Source organism: Vigna angularis, chromosome 8 (assembly GCF_016808095.1).
Source record: "Vigna angularis cultivar LongXiaoDou No.4 chromosome 8, ASM1680809v1, whole genome shotgun sequence".
NCBI lineage: Eukaryota > Viridiplantae > Streptophyta > Magnoliopsida > Fabales > Fabaceae > Vigna > Vigna angularis.
The window spans coordinates 2,023,536-2,040,773 of record NC_068977.1 but is presented as its reverse complement, the minus strand read 5'-3'; the positions used below and the strand labels follow the sequence as shown (position 1 = coordinate 2,040,773).

The 17,238-nt window shown below is 37.1% G+C and overlaps 3 protein-coding genes across 3 annotated transcripts; 1 reads left to right on the top strand and 2 right to left on the bottom strand.

The window, feature by feature from the left end:
• Positions 1–2,269: 2,269 nt before the first annotated feature.
• LOC108319004 (50S ribosomal protein L10, chloroplastic) lies at positions 2,270–3,190 on the bottom strand. Its single transcript, XM_017549998.2, has one exon. It carries the CDS (start codon positions 3,125–3,127, stop codon positions 2,426–2,428), a length of 702 nt encoding a protein of 233 aa, XP_017405487.1. The 5' UTR covers positions 3,128–3,190; the 3' UTR covers positions 2,270–2,425.
• A 159-nt stretch (positions 3,191–3,349) lies between these two features.
• LOC108319050 (protein PLASTID MOVEMENT IMPAIRED 2-like) lies at positions 3,350–5,938 on the bottom strand. The gene is made up of 3 exons (XM_017550063.2): positions 5,700–5,938; positions 5,340–5,479; positions 3,350–5,114 (listed from the first exon to the last, which is right to left on the bottom strand). Exons 2-3 carry the CDS (start codon positions 5,472–5,474, stop codon positions 3,498–3,500), a joined length of 1,752 nt encoding a protein of 583 aa, XP_017405552.2. The 5' UTR covers positions 5,475–5,479; positions 5,700–5,938; the 3' UTR covers positions 3,350–3,497.
• A 32-nt stretch (positions 5,939–5,970) lies between these two features.
• Positions 5,971–12,898, top strand: LOC108319049 (uncharacterized). Its single transcript, XM_017550062.2, has 19 exons — positions 5,971–6,595; positions 6,676–6,839; positions 7,361–7,468; positions 8,034–8,204; positions 8,288–8,854; positions 8,996–9,070; positions 9,145–9,273; positions 9,342–9,416; positions 9,508–9,717; positions 10,099–10,251; positions 10,351–10,565; positions 10,799–10,916; positions 11,012–11,144; positions 11,211–11,412; positions 11,495–11,600; positions 11,680–11,820; positions 11,915–12,038; positions 12,130–12,249; positions 12,445–12,898. The coding sequence occupies exons 1-19, from the start codon at positions 6,106–6,108 to the stop codon at positions 12,819–12,821; spliced, it is 3,678 nt and encodes a 1,225-aa protein (XP_017405551.1). The 5' UTR covers positions 5,971–6,105; the 3' UTR covers positions 12,822–12,898.
• Positions 12,899–17,238: the final 4,340 nt, after the last annotated feature.

Here is a 17,238-nt window from a genome sequence, read left to right as displayed (position 1 = left end):
GTATTCTAAGAAGGTGAAGCGAATGAAGAAATTTGATCAATCTATTGAGTCGGAGATTATTAGAATGCTAAAGGAGTTTAGCTAAAGGAGCTGAAATTTGCCACTAAGGGGTTCAGTGCTAATAGGGTCATTGGTCATGGTGCTTTTGGGACCCTGTACAAGGGTGTGCTGCCTGAGAGTGGTGACACTGTTGCGGTGAAGAGGTGTAATCATAGTGGTCAAGGTAAGAGTGAGTTTTTGTCCGAGTTGTCTATAATTGGGAGTCTCAGGCATCCGAGTTGTCTATAATTGGGAGTCTCAATTCAAATACTTAAACATCCAACGTGGCAGACAGAGAATAAAGTAAATCAGTGATCACGTGGCAACGCCGTTTGCCACATCCACTGAAACTTAACACCGTCCAATTTTAAGGACTATTACTCAGAGTTTCAAAACAATAAGGACTAAAAACCATCAAAGTTCTGAGTAGGGACTAAAACCAAAATCGCTTAATAGTTCATGGACTAAAAACATATTTAACCCTATTTATACTTTTAAATTAGTTTTACCTCATTTTTTGTGAACTTACAATTTTTTTTTACTATTTATAATAATGAATGGAAAATTGTTCTCATTAAGATGCGTGACTAAATTATTGAGAAATGATTTGGTGTTCATAAAAACTGGTCATGAACACTTAGAAGGAGAATAAAAATAATAGATTATATGATAAGATATAAAAAAAATGCATTGAGAAACAAACATGCAATAGATGTATATAAAATAAAAATGTATCTCTATCATTATTCATTTATGTTATAAGGATTGTTCTCTGGTGAACTAATTTATAATTGATGCTTGTTTCCCTACATTTATTAGATAACTTCATTGATCTTAATGTTCTTAAACAACTAGAGACATGCCTCAGCCGAGAAGAAGTACAACAAACTGCACAAGCTGGAAGACGAAACTGGAGTTGTCTCTGATACCCAAACAGGTACGTGCCAAATTGCAAGAATTATTTTGGTGACTTGTTCAGGTATGTAGTAGTGGTGATTGTGAAGAGGTGCTGCGAAATGTTAGTAATAGAATCAATGCAGCAGATAATGTTAGCTTAACCAGGCCTTTTAAGGTGAAGGGTTTAAGAAAGTTCTCTTTCAAAATGCATTCTGATACTCTGGCCCGAATGGGCTAAACATGGCTATAAAAGTTTCTTAGGAGAAGGTGCCCTACCCAGTTAGATGAATGAAACTAACATTGTATTCATACCCAAGAGAGAGAAGCCCTATGAAAGACTCTCTTTGCGATGTTTTTCAAGGTTGTTTCCAAAATTCTGGCTAACAGGCTTAAACTCTATCTGGAAAAGTGGATAGCCCCTGAGCAAGCTACTTTTGTGGAATTTAGAGTCATCACAGACAATGCCTTGGTTGCTTTAGAGGTTGATAACGTATGAAGTGCAAGAGAAAAGGAAATATTGGAGAAGTAGCTCTGAAGCTTAACATGAGTAAAGCCTATGACCGCGCGGAATGGAGATATATTAAAACTATTATGCAGAAGTTGGGGTTTTGTGAAAAGTGGATACATTGGATGGGTATATACATGCATTCTGTAGGGTTTTCTATACAGATTAATGGAAAATGGGTAGGTAAGGGGATCCTCTCCCCCCTTATCTTTTCATCCTAGGTTGTGAAGGGTTTTCTTTTCTGCGTTTATTAAGAAAGCTTAAGCTTGTGGGGATCTACACAGCATAACCTACTAATTGTTTGCAGATGACAGTTTCATGTTTTTTCAGAGCAAATGGCATTGAAAGCAACCGAGTTAAGCATATCCCATATATGTAAACCAACATGACAAAATATGAGATTTTTTACAATGCTAATACCAATCCTCAGACCAAAGAGACAATCAATGCTATCTTGGGATTCTCCGAAAGTTTAGGAACAGGAAAGTGCTTTGAATTGTCATCCATTGTCAAGAGGAAGAGGAAGATAGTAAGAGTGTGGTAGAAAGTAAACAGCTATACATGTAAACATTTATAGAAAGCAGGAGCAGAAATCCTAGTGAAATCTGTTGCCCAAGCGATGATGTGTAATCTTACCCAACATTTGAAGGTAAATAGTGAGTTTCTTCATTTGAACTGGTTTTTCTATGCAGGTATGATGCAGAAATACTTGCAAGACAGTGTTTCTATGGCATTGTTATAAGCTACCATTGGTACAAACTAATGCATCCTAACAAACAAATCCCAGCACTTTAACGAGCATGAAAAAAAAACAACAAATAGTTAAAATAAGATGAAAAGAAAAGGGCTTCAATCCCCTATGCAGCATTCTCAATTTCCTTTTTCCTTCAGCAAAACAAGACATAATCTACAGAGAGTAAACAATTGAACAACAGAAGAAAACAAGAAAAGGATAAGAACAAAAGGCATACACATATTGAATATCTACTGCAGAAGACCTTGTTGCTCTTCAAGGTTCTTAATATGAGCCTTGAGGACCATTAGAAGTTCTCTAGCAGGAGCCTGAAGGGTGGAGACGAGAGCGGAAGAAGGGGCCTTCAGAGCCCCCAAAAGAGTGGCATAAATCTCGGCGCGCGTGGGCAAAGTCTCGAGCTTCTTAAATTCGTCGGGGCCGTAAAACTTGCCCTCGAAAACGGCGCCGGTGAAGTCGTTATCCTCGAGCTTCTTCTCCCTCTGGAAGTCCCTGTAGGGCTTGAGGGCGGCGGGGATCTCCTCGGAGTGAACAAAGAGCCACACATTCATGCCCTTCATGCAGGGTTTCAGCGTCTCCCAGGGAGTTCCCTCCACGGCCTTGTAAACCAGCGTGTTCTTCGCCACGATGAGCTTCGTGCTCTCGGGGAACGTCTTCCGAAGCTCCTGGAACTGCTTCACGGTGAACCCCTTGTAGTTTATGCCCGCAAGAAGGTAGCAGTTTTCCAACTGTTCCCGCACCGTCTCCACAGTTTCCTCTTTCTTCGTGCGGGGAATCGCCGCCCGGATACAGAGGTGGCGCGCGGGGGGGCGTTGGGCCACGCCGCCGGCGGGGACGATGAATGGGTTGGTGGGCCGTGTCAGGACTCGGTAGCGGGCTTGGGCCTTGGTAGAGGGAACGGCGAAGGTCATTGCAGCAGTGGCCGTCGATTCCATGGTGGGAATTGGGGAAACAGAGCAAAATGCTTCTCACTCTCGTTGCCTTATCTTATCACTTTTTACACCTTTTTAGTTTTGATTTCGGGGCACCCCAACCCAACGCTGTTCACCAATCACCATTTGACATCTGGCAATGTTTCTATTTGTTTCTCCTTTCATCCAAATAACTCAATTTAACGAAAAAGAAAATTGCCAAACTTCAAATTTCTGATTAATATAGTCATTTAAATATTAATTAATATATAATTTATAATTTTGGGTAGGAGAAAGATCTACATTAACAGAAAATTAGATTCACTGATACACGAGGTTGTTTGGTTTTTTATACAGTTACATCAGTTTGTCGAAATACAGTTATACAAGTGTGCTAATGCTTTTCTTTCTTCCCTCTAAAAATCTTGGTCCAATTTGGTACGACCTTCTTTTTCTTCTTAACAATGAAAGGACTGAGAGGACGAGATCCTGGTGAAGCTCCCTTCTGTAACTTATGAACCCTAGAAGGTGTGGAGCTTCCTTCAGATTTCTTGCTCTTTCTTGACATGGCACGCTGCAACTCCTTTGATGGATATTTTTCTCTTTTTTTTGACCAATTCTCAAACTCTTCATTGTTAACTCTCTTTGGAACCATCTTCTCTTCCAGTTTTCTCTCAGCCATCTTTGTTTTCATCACTATCTCCTTCTCATTGGCCTTCACAGCTTCAATCCACGCCTTCGCCGCTTCAACTTTCTTGTCAGCAATTTCTTTTGCCTCCGCTGCATGGTTGCTCAGATAATCGTATTCAAACTTTGAGATCATAATCAAGGTACTAGGATTTGTTAAGCTTCTCTCTCTCATGGCGTTCTCGCTCAGAATCTTCAGCTTCTCTAAGGCTAAAGCTTCTGATGATTTCACTCTTTCCAGCTCTTGCATGGCACCTTGCAACCTTTCCTCTCCCTCGTTTATCTCCAACAAAGCCTTTTTTATCTCTTCTTTGGTGGCCGTAACCTCTTCTTTTATAACCTCTTTTTCCTTCTTTGCTGCTTCTGTTTTGGACCTGAGCTCATCAAGAGTTTGTGACAAGTTCATGGCTACTGACTCAGCCTTTTCCTCAGCAGCAGTCATGGCTTCTAGCTTAGACTTTGCTCTCAAAAGCTTGTAACTGACGTTTCTCACTTTTGTACCTTTTTTTGATTCCGTGTTCTTCAAATGAACCGCTTCTGCATTGACTTGCTTCAGCTTATTTCTTATAACATCCATGGACGCCATAAACTTAAAACCTTGATCTCTAATCGAAGCTAAATCTTTCTTTGCAGCCTTTATTTCTTCTTTTATAGTCTCCAACACACCAACGTCTCCTGTTTCACCTCTTTCAACCCTTTTATTCACCAACTTCAGTTCATTCTTCAAGATATCAATCTCATACATTGCTGTGGCCAATTTCCTTTCAAGCTCTTCTGACTCGCCTATTTCCTTGATGGCCTCTTTCAACTTGTTCCTTGCATTTTCCAGAGCTTCCATGTGTCTCAATTCTTTCAAAGCGTCCATCCGGGCCAATTCAACAACCACCTGTTCTTCGTTGGCTGCTTCAATCTCCATCATCAGTTTTTGTGCAACTCTTGAGCATGACAGCACGTTGGATCTCGATGCTTCGATTTCCTTCTCTGCTCGAAGTTTCTCTTCCAGAACAGAAGCCACGTCCAGCTTAAGTTGAAACAATTCCCGTTTAGCATGTTCCAATTCTCTCATCACTCGTGAATGCTCATTATCACCAACATTCTTGCTTGGCTTCCTATACTTCTTTAGTGATGCCATATCTCTCGTTTGCGCTTTTGCCCTGTAGCTGGATTCCCCGATCATGAAGAAAAGATCTTTCACCGTCCTTTTAGCATTAGAAAGCTTGGTTTCTGCTTCAGCTTTCGCAGATTCTGCAGCCTGTTTGCTCTCTTTGTACAGGACAATATCCCTTCTTGCTCTGTGGAGTTCTTTTGCTTTTGAAGAGTTCTTCTGATAAATATTTGATAAAACAATGCTGTCATCAAATGCTCTAAAAGGATAATACATAGATTTTCTTTCACGATGGTAAATAGTATCTCACAAAAAATTTAGTCTCAAATAAATAAATAAATAAATCTCGATTTAGATTACCTTGTTGAGAAAAAAAAGGCACAAAAAATTCTAGTAGAACGAATGTCATAAACTGCAGGTAGATGAAAATTAATGAGGACATACCGTGGAGAATTCCTCTCTCAGCAAAGGACCATTAACATCTGCAATCCTGTTACCATACATGTTAACAGCAGTTTTAACCAAACCAACTCTCGTTGAGTTACCACCAGGCTTTGAGCTGGAGCCATCCATATGCATATATCCTATTCCAGTTTGGAACCACAACAAAAAAATTATCAGTTTTTGCTATGGTGTACTCACATGGAAATGAAGGCTTAATTCATAAGTATTCACTTCTCGTTTGTTTCATAAACATAGCTTTTTTTTCAAAAGGGTAACACAAAATACACACAGCTTACTAGCCAAACCACAAAATAAGCAGTGATACACAAAAAAACAGCAGAAAGGCTTGAAATGCCATACCTGAAACGAGTGTGTTGTTTGAGAAGTGTTAGCTCAGAAACGAAACATGTCAAGAGAGAGAAGTTTTGTGGCTGAGAATTGTAAATAAGCTCAGAGGGTTGAAAACGTACAAAAAGAGGGTGGAGGTCCACATGACTGGTTGCCATTGGACAGTACCACTGTTATTCCTCCTCTTCATCAAAATATATCGTTAAGTTGTTCTCAGATTTATTTTATTCCATTAGACCAATCAATTAAAATATCACTTTCATTCTTTGTCTGCTTCGTTTCGCATATTGCAAAGACGGAAATCATGTGAGCCACTGTTTTTTTTTTCTTGATAAAAGAGAATATTAATTATGAGAGATTATTTAGAAGAATTGGGATAAAGATGGAAGTGTTTGATTGAGAAAGTTGAGATGATTGGATGGTGAGGAGTTGCATGAAAATCAAAAATAGAAAAATGGTGGACGGATGGTGTAAAAGAGAGGGAGAAGAAGCGAAAAGCATGGAAATCCAGTTGAAAGAAATAAAAGTATGGGAATGGAGAGAAGGGTGTGAGAGAATGATGGAGGTGGAGCGTTCGTCGCTGTTCAACTGCGTCGTGAACTTTCTCCTGGAAGAGAACTACCTCCTCACCGCCTTCGAGCTCCTCCACGAGCTACTCGACGATGGCCGCCACGACCAGGCCATTCGCCTCCAGAACTACTTCGCCGACCCCTCCCGCTTCCCTCCCAACGACATCTCCCGCCTCAACTCCCTCCCCACCGCCGATCCCCAAACCCTCCTCCACCTCAAAAACCAATCCGAACACAAGCTGGCCATCACCGATTACGAACTCCGTTTGGCCAACGAAGACATTGCCAAACTCAAATCTCAACTGCACTCCCACACCCAACGCCTCAATCAGCTATACGGTTCTCCTTCCCTCTTCCATCACACTCTGCATTTTCCTGTCTCTTCAATCACTCACTCACTCTTGCGTTTCTCCCCGCAGCTCCCCAGTCAAACGGAGATGCTTGGGAGGGACAGAATCGGGAACCGAATGGAAACGCCATGGGACCTCTCACCGACACTGAGCGTCGAGATCTTAACTGTGCTGTGAAGGAATATTTGCTTTTTGCTGGCTACCGTCTCACTGCAATGACATTCTACGAAGAGGTTCCACCCTCACCAACTCTATTCATTCTTCTTCTTCTTTCACCTCTAATCATTTTTTCACTTCAACCCATTCCATACAAAACCTTAAAGAACAAATTTTATGCTTTCATTCATTATTTTACCGGCTTAAAAACACAATCTTTGAGAGTTACAGTAGATGAATTTTTTATTTACACATTTGAATAAGTTCTTGTTCCAAAAGGGTTGTCATATATTGTCACAACCAATTCAGTGTTTCATCAGCGAAACAAAAACAGTTAGACGTTGATGTCATCTTGTTTCTGCGAAATTACAAAGTGGGCTGATGTCTGTCATCATCTAATTAGCTGGCTGACACTTTTACAAAAGGTCCTTCTTTCAACATTTTTCACTCTCTTTTTCCCTTTTAAACCATGCAATGAGATTAGTAAGAAAAATTCTTGCATGAAAAAACAAATCATTGTAATATTATTTAATTAAAGTGTAAAAATGTTTAATTTGCAACGCAAGACAATTAAGTTAAACTCTGACTCCTCCTGTAGGTTAAAGACCAGAACTTGGAGAACTGGAATAACACAAATGCATCAGGACCACACGCCTTGCGTCATTACTATTACCATTATCTTTCATCAACTCCAGTGGTTGCTGAGGTGATTATTTAACTCATGGTGTAGGCAAGTTTCTTAAAACACTATCTAAACTGTAGATTAATGGCTAAACCCATTGTTTGTTATTTGATTTGTTCTCACATGTTCACTTAGCTTCTTAATCTTACCATTACTTTTCAATTTAAAAGTTTCATTTGTTTTTAATAAAGAAAACTTCTTTATTATTTTAAATAACTTATTAACTTCAGTAATTTTGAATGGATATTAGAAAAGAATAATGTACTTTTGACAACATTTTAACGTGTGATTACCTGATTGGTCCAATAATATACTTTTGACAACATTTTCTCTAAGTGTGAAAATTGAATGAGTCCAATAATATTGTTTATAAAACTCATTATTGTTTATGTTGAAGGGATTATCATTTGACACCTACCTTTTTTTTCTTTTACCTCTACTTTACAACCTTTCTAACAATAAAATATTATATTTAATTAATAAAAGTGAGTATAAATAAAAATTTTAAATAAAATATTAATATTTATGATTCTTAAAATATGATATTTTTCATGGTCTCATGTTAAATCTTACACATGTAAATATCCAGGAAAACATTACCCAAGGTCAAGAAAGTAACACACTGTTGATAGCAAATGAGAGGTTGAAACAAGAAAATGAAAGCTTGTTGAAGGATAAAGATATGGCATATGGTCAGATTACAGACTTAACAAAATCCTTGGAGGCATTGCACAAAGATCTTAAAGACAAAGAGAACATGGTAGTTTTTGCTTACTTGTATGAGATATTGTCCAACAATACTCACTTGTTTTTTATATCGTGAAAACTAATATTAACTTTTAGGTGCAAGTTTTAAAGCAGTCCTTGGAGAATCAAAGAAAAGATCTTCATGCTAGCAGAATTGAGATCAGTAAGCTGAAAATGAATATCGAACGATCTGGTTCAGGAAATCATGTGGTTGTTGGTGATGTTGACAAATTTCAACTTGCGTCTTCAGATAATTACAAGGAAGAAATTAACAAGTTGCAAATGGAAGTTGAATGGTTAAAGGAACAAAACAGAGGAATTCCTGAACATGGAAAATTTGTTGGCTATGAAAATGAAACTTTACATATAGAAGACACAGAAATAGAGATTCATGAGGACCAAGGTGCAATTTCTTACCCTATTGATGCAGCACTGGATATCATACGCAATGAAGATGCTCAATCAACAACTTCTCGAACTATGAGCAAATATACTGATAAACACGAAGATGAACCATATGCATTGTTCAATCCTGCAAATGCAAATAGTGCTTTTGAAAATATTGAAAATATCCCTGAACAAAATGTTAGCAAGCAAGAAGAGGATAACAAGATAAATGCAAAAACAGACAATGCAAATGATGAAGCAATATCAGAGAAGATGGCAAGTCCATTACACCTTTATTCTTTAGCATACACATGAAGGGGATTAATGATTCAGTAAAGTTAAGCTGATGAGATTTCAAATTGAAAGTATTTAATTTCTCTTTGTTTATGTTTCTTACAAATGTTTTTTCTTTGACAGGGATTAAGAACCATTCAGATACTTGCAGATGCTTTGCCTAAAATTGTTCCTTATGTATTGATCAATCATCGTGAGGTGGCTACTCACTTTTCTTTATTTACACTTACACGATCTTCAACATATGTTGCATTAATGCTGTTTGGTTGCAGGAACTTCTTCCATTAATGATGTGTGCAATTGAGCACCACCCAGATAGCAGGACTCGGGATTCTTTGACCCATACATTATTCAACTTAATCAAGCGCCCTGATGAACAACAAAGACGAATAATAATGGATGTACGTTATATTTGGTTTGCTTATGTTAGTTTAAAGATTTTGGTTGAATGCAACTTTCAAAATTTCAGGCATGTGTCAGCCTTGCAAAGAATGTTGGAGAGATGAGAACAGAAACAGAATTGCTTCCTCAGTGTTGGGAACAAGTATGTTCTACCCATAATTTTTCACCTTTATTTGTCATTCTAACCTAGAAACTAGATTTTCAGGGTTTTTTTTTTCTATTGTGGGTTTTAGATAAATCACACGTACGAGGAACGTAGACTGCTTGTTGCTCAATCATGTGGCGAGCTTGCAGAATTTGTGCGGCCTGAGATTCGGGATTCCCTTATTTTGTCTATTGTGCAACAACTAATAGAAGATGGTGCCATTATTGTTCGAGAGGCTGCAGCTCACAATTTGGCTATGCTGCTTCCACTTTTTCAAGGCATGGATAAATATTTCCAGGTCAGCCTCACTATATATGCTTCGAGGCATTCATGGAGAAGATTTCTGACTTTTTAAAGAATTGCCTGCAATGTAAGCTCTGCAACAGGTTGACGGGACTGTATAGGAAAGAAAAATGATTCTTTGACACGCTTAAATCTTTTATATTCATTTGATATTATCCTTATTTACTTTTTACTCTTTTCTTTCTTGCAAAAAAATACAAAAATTTACATTTTTATAACTATTTTATCTTCTACTATGTGTCAAATGTAAAAGTGTGTCAAATGTAAAAGTGTATCATGGTACTATAGGAAATGGAGCCTTTTACCCTTATCATACATAATGTGACAACTTAAATTAAAAGAACAGAGATACATGCTTTGTTTTATTTGTTGTTAGGTGGAGGAGTTGATGTTCCAATTGATGGGTGATCGATCGGGAGTGGTGGTCGAAACTACTCTGAAGGAATTGGTTATTGCAGTTGTAAAGTGGGGAAACAAATTAGACCATGTTTTGAGAGTTTTATTCTCACATATTTTGAGTTCTGCTCAGGTCTTTGTTTTCCCATTTGCATTTAGCTGTCCCTCGTCACTGAGAACTTAATCCTTGTTGGAAATTATTTCTGAGTTGAATTTCTCATCTGCATTACAGCATTGTCCACCTCTTTCTGTAATGGAAGGGTGTATAGAGTCACATCTACATGCATTGGGTGAAATAGAGCGTTGGAATATAGATGTTCTATTGAGAATGCTTGAGGAATTGACTCCTTTCGTGTATGAAAAAGCAATTGAGACATGTCCTTTCTTGTCCGAAGTAGAATCTACTCAAGTTGTGTTTTCTACCACATTGCTTAAATTGTATTCAAGGTAAGCTTCACATGAAATGTTCACTTTAAAATAATACCATCAGTAATATGAACTATACAAGAGAAACTCATTGAAGTTACATGTTTGGAAGAGAAACTCATTGAAGTTATATGCTTGTCTCGTTGTGTTGAATATGCATTGTAGTCATGCATATATATGTAAAAACATAAACTATATACTCGAATGCAGTACCAAAATGGTGTTTAACCTTGAATGATTTCCACTTTTGCTAGGGGGAATGCTGAATGGGATGCATTTGAATGGATGCATCTTGAGTGCTTTCCCAAACTGATACAACTGTCGTGCTTGCTACCATGGAAAGAAGATAACTTAAGGAGCCGAATTTCGAAGGTAACTCGTTCGTAATTTCCCTTTTCTTTTACTTTTTTGTATGTTTTGTAGCATAAGTAATTGAGTCATTTCTGATCTAAATTATTTAATTGCAGTTTTTGTTAACTGTTTCTCAAAGGTTTGGGGATTCCTATGTGACATGCATCATGCTACCTGTATTTTTAACAGCACTAGGAGATGATGCTGATTTGATATTTTTTCCTAGTACCATAAAATCAAGAATCAATGGTAATGATTCTTCAACTATTTTGTGAAATTTTGCGTAAAAGGTTTGTTTTGATTGTTCACTTCCAGGTTTGAGACCAAGATCTATTGTTGCGGAGAAGCTCTCGACATTGTGTGTCCTACCACTTGTGTTGGCCGGTATTTTGAGTGCTCCCGGAAAACGTAATCAACTGGAAGATTACTCAAGAAAGTTGCTTGTAGAAGACAATTCAGAGGAGAATCAACCAACAAAGCACACTCCTGAGATTATCAATGCCATTCGCTTCATTAGGTTTGTAGATAGCACAATTTTCTTGTATTTATAATTTCAAAATCGGTAGAGTATTTGAGTCATCAGCTTTCTTATAATGCAGCATATTTGAAGAAAATCATGGTATGATATTTACTATAGTTTGGGAAATGGTTGCTAGCTCTAACGTCAACATGAAAATCACTGTCGCCAAGCTTCTAAAAGCTATTGTAAGCTTATTGTTTTTCTTTTTCAGTTTCTTACATTTAAATCTCATAAACACCAAAATTGACAGTTCTTGAACATTAGGTGCCATATATTGATGCAAAAATTGCTTCAACTCATGCTTTGCCTGCCCTAGTTACACTTGGATCTGACCAAAACCTTGATGTTAAGTGTGCAAGCATTGAAGCATTTGGTGTTGTGGCTCAACGCTTTAAAAACGACACGGTATATGTTCAGTACATAATGTTGGTTTTATAGCTAAAAGTTGGTGCTGCTATACATTTCAAATTCTTGACCAAGAATGATATATATCTTGTAGATAGTTGACAAGATACGTGTTCAAATGGGTGCTTTTCTCGAAGATGGATCCCATGAAGTTACTATTTCTGTCATTCGTGCGTTGGTCGTTGCAGTACCAAATACAACAGAACAACTTAGAGATTATATCCTTAATGTTCAAAAATGCACCTAGTTTGTTGTCATTTGCGTTTTCTGTTCTTAAACTTTGTCGTTTGTTTCTTAACCTTTATGTACATCTTGTATCTAAGATTTCTCAACTTACAGCCGTGCCCGGTACTGCTTCAAGTGATTTGACACGCCGGCGAGAAAGAGCCAATGCATTTTGTGAGGCAATTCGTGCTCTAGATGCTACAGGTTTGCTCAAACACATAACTCTTAGAGATAAAAACATAATTAACCCTTTTAAGTATAATTTCTTTTAAAAGTGAATGCTGCAAATTATGAGTGTAACATTTTTCTCATAAATAATACTTGGGATCCATCCTATCACATTTCTTTCTTATCATCTAGAAAGTATTTTTTATGTTTAATTCTGAGTTTATATTACAGATCTTTCTGCAAGTAGTGTGCGAGAGTTTCTCCTTCCTGCAACACAAAACCTTTTGAAAGATTTGGATGCACTAGATCCAGCTCACAAAGAAGCCCTTGAAATTATTATGAAAGAAAGAACTGGGGAAAGTTTTGGAGGTGCAAGTAAGTCAATGGGTTCTCATCTTGGGCTTCCATCATCGGTGAGCAATTTCTTTGGTGATGGTGGCTTGCTTGGAAAGAGAGACAGCACAGAAGAGAAAGTTGTCTTCCCCAAGGCTGCCACAACACCACAACCACAAGTAGAGGACACTAGATTAAGGCGCATCATGCTTGGACATTTTAGTGACATACTTAGGACAAAGGGAAAACAACATGACCATTCTCACAACCAATAAGAGTGTTGTCTCAACAATATCCAATTTTTTTCACTATCAGAGTTGCAAATTTCAATAAAAACTGATTTTTACTTTCACTTTTTACACTTTTCTTATTTTTTTTAGTTCGATATATTGTAAATTACTATAAGATGTTGTTTAAAAAGTAACACTAGTTAACCTTCTATCATCTTAATGTATCACCCACCAAATGAATGGTTAGATTTCAAACAAATTTGGTTTGAAAAATGTTTGTATATTATCCTTCTAAGCTTTTAACTCAAAGATGAACACCACGTCAAATGATACATATGTGTTTCAAATGACTACCTTTCTATTGGCTCACCCTCAAAAGCAAACACCACTGAGTACGTCAAAAAGGTGTAAGCAGCGCCAAACGCACGTCAATGAAACATATCAACGGCTAACCAACTACATCAACTCATATCGCCATAACCTTCCGCACAATGGGAATGGACATCATAGGTCTTTTCCCTCCCGCACCAACATAGAAAAAGTTCATATTAATAGCAATAAATTATTTTACAAAGTGGATGGAAATAAAGGTATTGGTGATGATCATATCCAAGCAAGTACAAATGTTCGTATGGAAACACTTGATATGTCTATTTGGTCGATCTACCATAGATGATAATTATTGTCAACGGTCAGTATTTTACAGACAAAAGGTTAAAAGAATTTTATGAATATCTAGACATAAAACATGTTACTAGCTCGGTAGAACATTTTCAGACAAACATCTGAGTCGAGATAGCCAACAAGGTGATGACCACAAAAATAAAATGAAGGCTAGGAAATGTTAAAGGGAATTGGGTCAAAGAACTTTCAGATGTCCTAGTACGACTAAAGATAAGACATTAACGATTTTTTAATCTACTATATTTATTGAACTCTACATATGACGATACTAACGGTAGCGTTTGAGTGTCTTTAAAAGGTAACTTACCAATCTAACAAAACCAAAAGACAAAGGAGAAAACCTTCTTGGAAAAGAAGAATAAACATTGACAAGAGTAACTAACCACACACAATAAGTATTGGTGTATCCTTGGTGCTTAATGCAAGAACAACTTCTAAATTAGTTTAAAACTGTTATATACATTTTTAAATTTATATATATATATATATATATATATATATATATATATATATATATATATATATATATATATATATATATAATATTTTTATCACTCCTCTCTCAATTTGGACATGAAGATTGTCCAGGTTAAGCTTGGAAATAAGAGTAAAAAAAAAAGCAAAGCAAGAAAGCTAGAAGAGAATGTCTGTATAACTTTTTTTTATTTAATGTATATCTTTTTAAATCTATATTAATAAAACAATACTTGTTATAGATATTTGTGAAAAATTCGATTCAAGTTATAAGCCTATAAAAATAATTAAAAATGGTTCGTAACAATAAAACGAATCAGTAATAAAACTTCTAAGATTAACTTTGTGGATGCTGAGATTAAAGTTGGAAAAGTTAAAAAAAAAATCGAAAGTAAAAAAGAAAAGTCGTTCTTCATTTCGTATGTTGGAATTCCTTAATGTAGTTTGAAATCTGTAAAAGTAGTGTTGAAACGTCAATAGGTAGATTGTGTAGAAGTTTGAAACGGGGTTTGATAATGGCAACATTTTGTGACAGAATCTGTGGTTGATGTGATTACGTTCCTCGAACGTTGAAACATGGGTGAGTGAAGAGTTTAAGAATGTTATCCCAGAAAGAGGTTTTCTGTTTGAATTTTCCTTACTTGTGATGAAGCCATTGTTAATTCGAGCACATCATAGCAAAATGTAGGTATTTTCCTTACAACGCAATGTGACAATTGATTCAAGCCATAATTACACCAAGAGGTTACATAATTATACTTTATAGATTTTACAAGTTAACTTACTATAGTAGGATAAATAAACTCATATTTGTTAGTATTATTTAAATTTGTCCAAATCAAATGTAAAAATGAAAGTGAAAGAAAGAGTATAACATTGAACTTTTTATTCATAAAATTAATCTTAATAATATGAAATTAAAACCCCCTAACATATTAACTTGTAGTATCGAGTTTCTTTTACGTTAAAGGGTAGAAGTAAACTTTTAGTAGTAAAATTCGTTTAGTCTAAAGACAATGCAAACAGAATTTCAGTTTTATTTCATACATCACATACATACCAAATCTTATTTCATTTTTTAGGACTCTTCATTCATCATTTAACGAATCTTCCACTGCCCAAGAAGAAACCACGAACTTCTGAATTCTATCAGTGAAAAAGTTGTGTACTAAACACGAAATTCCAATAATTGGCATGCCAACTTTTTCCTCCTTTCTTACACACGAATTCTCTCCTACAAGAAACAATCACTTACAAATATAGGACTACCAAAATTTATCTTTCAAAATTAACATTTTTTTACTATATGAAATATACCAATCGGAGTTAATGGTTATTCATGGACAATTATCAAGTATTAATAGATCAGATTACCATACGCTCTACAAATATACGGTATTAATTATTGATTATTGGGTTTGATTCTCTAAAATTATATTACACTTATAACTAATCAATGGACTTGACTACCACAAACTCTATAAATAATACAACTGATGTCAGGTACAATCATCTTCTTCTATCCTAATAAAATATAGACCTCTTTATGAAACATATCTGACTTGAACGTCAGAGTGTCTTATGCAGGCCAACCACCAATCGGGAAGGATTACTTGAAGAGTTGGTCGATCGGAGCATAGCAACGAAGGACGACCGACGCCAGACAAATGTAACCGAAACATTTTGGCACCCACCGTGGGACCGAGCGGCATCCCCATGAAGCCACAAAGAACCAGACGCGCGCTCGGTCTCGACATCGCTATTCGGATCAACACCAGGTTTTGCAACAAGAGTAAAAAATTCCGTAATAATTCCTAAAGGCATGACTTTTGTTTTGAGAACTTTCAAGAATGTTCAGCCCTCCATCCAACCTTGACAGGCTCCAGTTTCATTATAATTTAAAATATTATGCACACGATGGTACAAAGTTGCGTTCAACCTTGTCAGATTCTACCAACTCTTAATTTTAAATTATAAAATATCCTGCACAAGAAGGTATAGAGTTGCGTTCAACCTTGTCAGGTTCTACCAACTCTTAATTTTAAATTTTTAAATTATAAAATATTATGCACAGGATGGTTCAGAGGTGCGTTCAACCTTCTCAGGTTCTACCAACTCTTAATTTTAAATTATAAAATATCCTGCACAGGAAGGTACAGACTGCATTCAACCTTGTCAGGTTCTTAATTTTAAATTATAAAATATTATTATGCACAGGATGGTTCAGAGTTGCGTTCAACCTTGTCAGGTTCTACCAACTCTTAATTTTAAATTATAAAATATCCAGCACAGGAAGGTACATAGTTGTGTTCAACCTTGTTAGGTTCTACCAACTCTTAAATTATAAATATTATGCACATGATGGTTCAGAGTTGCGTTCAACCTTGTAAGGTTCTAACGACTCTTAATTTTAAATTATAAAATATTATGTGCAGGAAGGTTCAGACCTCAACTTGGTTATGTTATAATGGCCGAAAAATGGCTTTAGAAATCTCCGCTCAACGCAGGAAGTCAGAAAAATGACTCCTGCCTCAAGACCGCTCGAGGGGAAGTCAGAAAAATGGCTTCAGAAATCCCCGCTCAACGCAGGAAGTCAGAAAAATGACTCCTGCCTCACGACCGCTCGGGGGAAGTCAGAAAAATGGCTTCAGAAATTCCTGCTCAACGCAGGAAGTCAGACAAATGACTCCTGCCTCATGCCGCTCGGGGAAAGTCAGAAAAATGGCTTCAGAAATCCCGCTCAACGCAGGAAGCCAGAAAAATGACTCCTGCCTCAGGACTGCTCGGGGGAAGTCAGAAAAATGGCTTCAGAAATCCCCACTCAACGCAGGAAGTCAGAAAAATGACTCCTGCCTCAGGACCGCTTGGGGGAAGTCAGAAAAATGGCTTCAGAAATCCCTGCTCAACGCAAGAACTCAGACAAATGACTCATACCTCATGCCGCTCAGGGGAAATCAGAAAAATGGCTTCAGAAATCCCGCTCAACGTAGGAAACAAAAAAAATGACTCTTGTCTCAGGACCGCTCGAGGGGAAGTCAGAAAAATGACTTCAGAAATCCCCGCTCAACGCAGGAAGTCAGAAAAACGACTCTTACCTCAAAACCGCTCGGGGGAAGTCAGAAAAATGGCTTCAGAAATCTCCGCTCAACGCAGCAAGTCAGAAAAATGACTCTTGCCTCTCCTCGGGGGAAGTCAGAAAAATGGCTTCAGAAATCCCCGCTCAACGCAGGAAGTCAGAAAAATGACTTCTACCTCAGGACAGCTCGGGGGAAGTCAGAAAATGGCTTAAGAAATCTCCGCTCAA

What these genes read in the sequence shown, in the direction of transcription:
- LOC108319050 (XM_017550063.2), bottom strand. Translation starts at nt 5,474, where the DNA reads ATGCATATGGATGGCTCCAGCTCAAAGCCTGGTGGTAACTCAACGAGA. An exon ending in TGAGAGAGGAATTCTCCACG is followed by an intron (nt 5,115 to 5,339) that starts GTATGTCCTCAT and finishes AATATTTATCAG; the next exon opens with AAGAACTCTTCAAAAGCAAA.
- LOC108319049 (XM_017550062.2), top strand. Translation starts at nt 6,106, where the DNA reads ATGGTGAGGAGTTGCATGAAAATCAAAAATAGAAAAATGGTGGACGGA. An exon ending in ACGCCTCAATCAGCTATACG is followed by an intron (nt 6,596 to 6,675) that starts GTTCTCCTTCCC and finishes TTCTCCCCGCAG; the next exon opens with CTCCCCAGTCAAACGGAGAT. An exon ending in CCAAGCTTCTAAAAGCTATT is followed by an intron (nt 11,601 to 11,679) that starts GTAAGCTTATTG and finishes CTTGAACATTAG; the next exon opens with GTGCCATATATTGATGCAAA.
- LOC108319004 (XM_017549998.2), bottom strand. Translation starts at nt 3,127, where the DNA reads ATGGAATCGACGGCCACTGCTGCAATGACCTTCGCCGTTCCCTCTACC.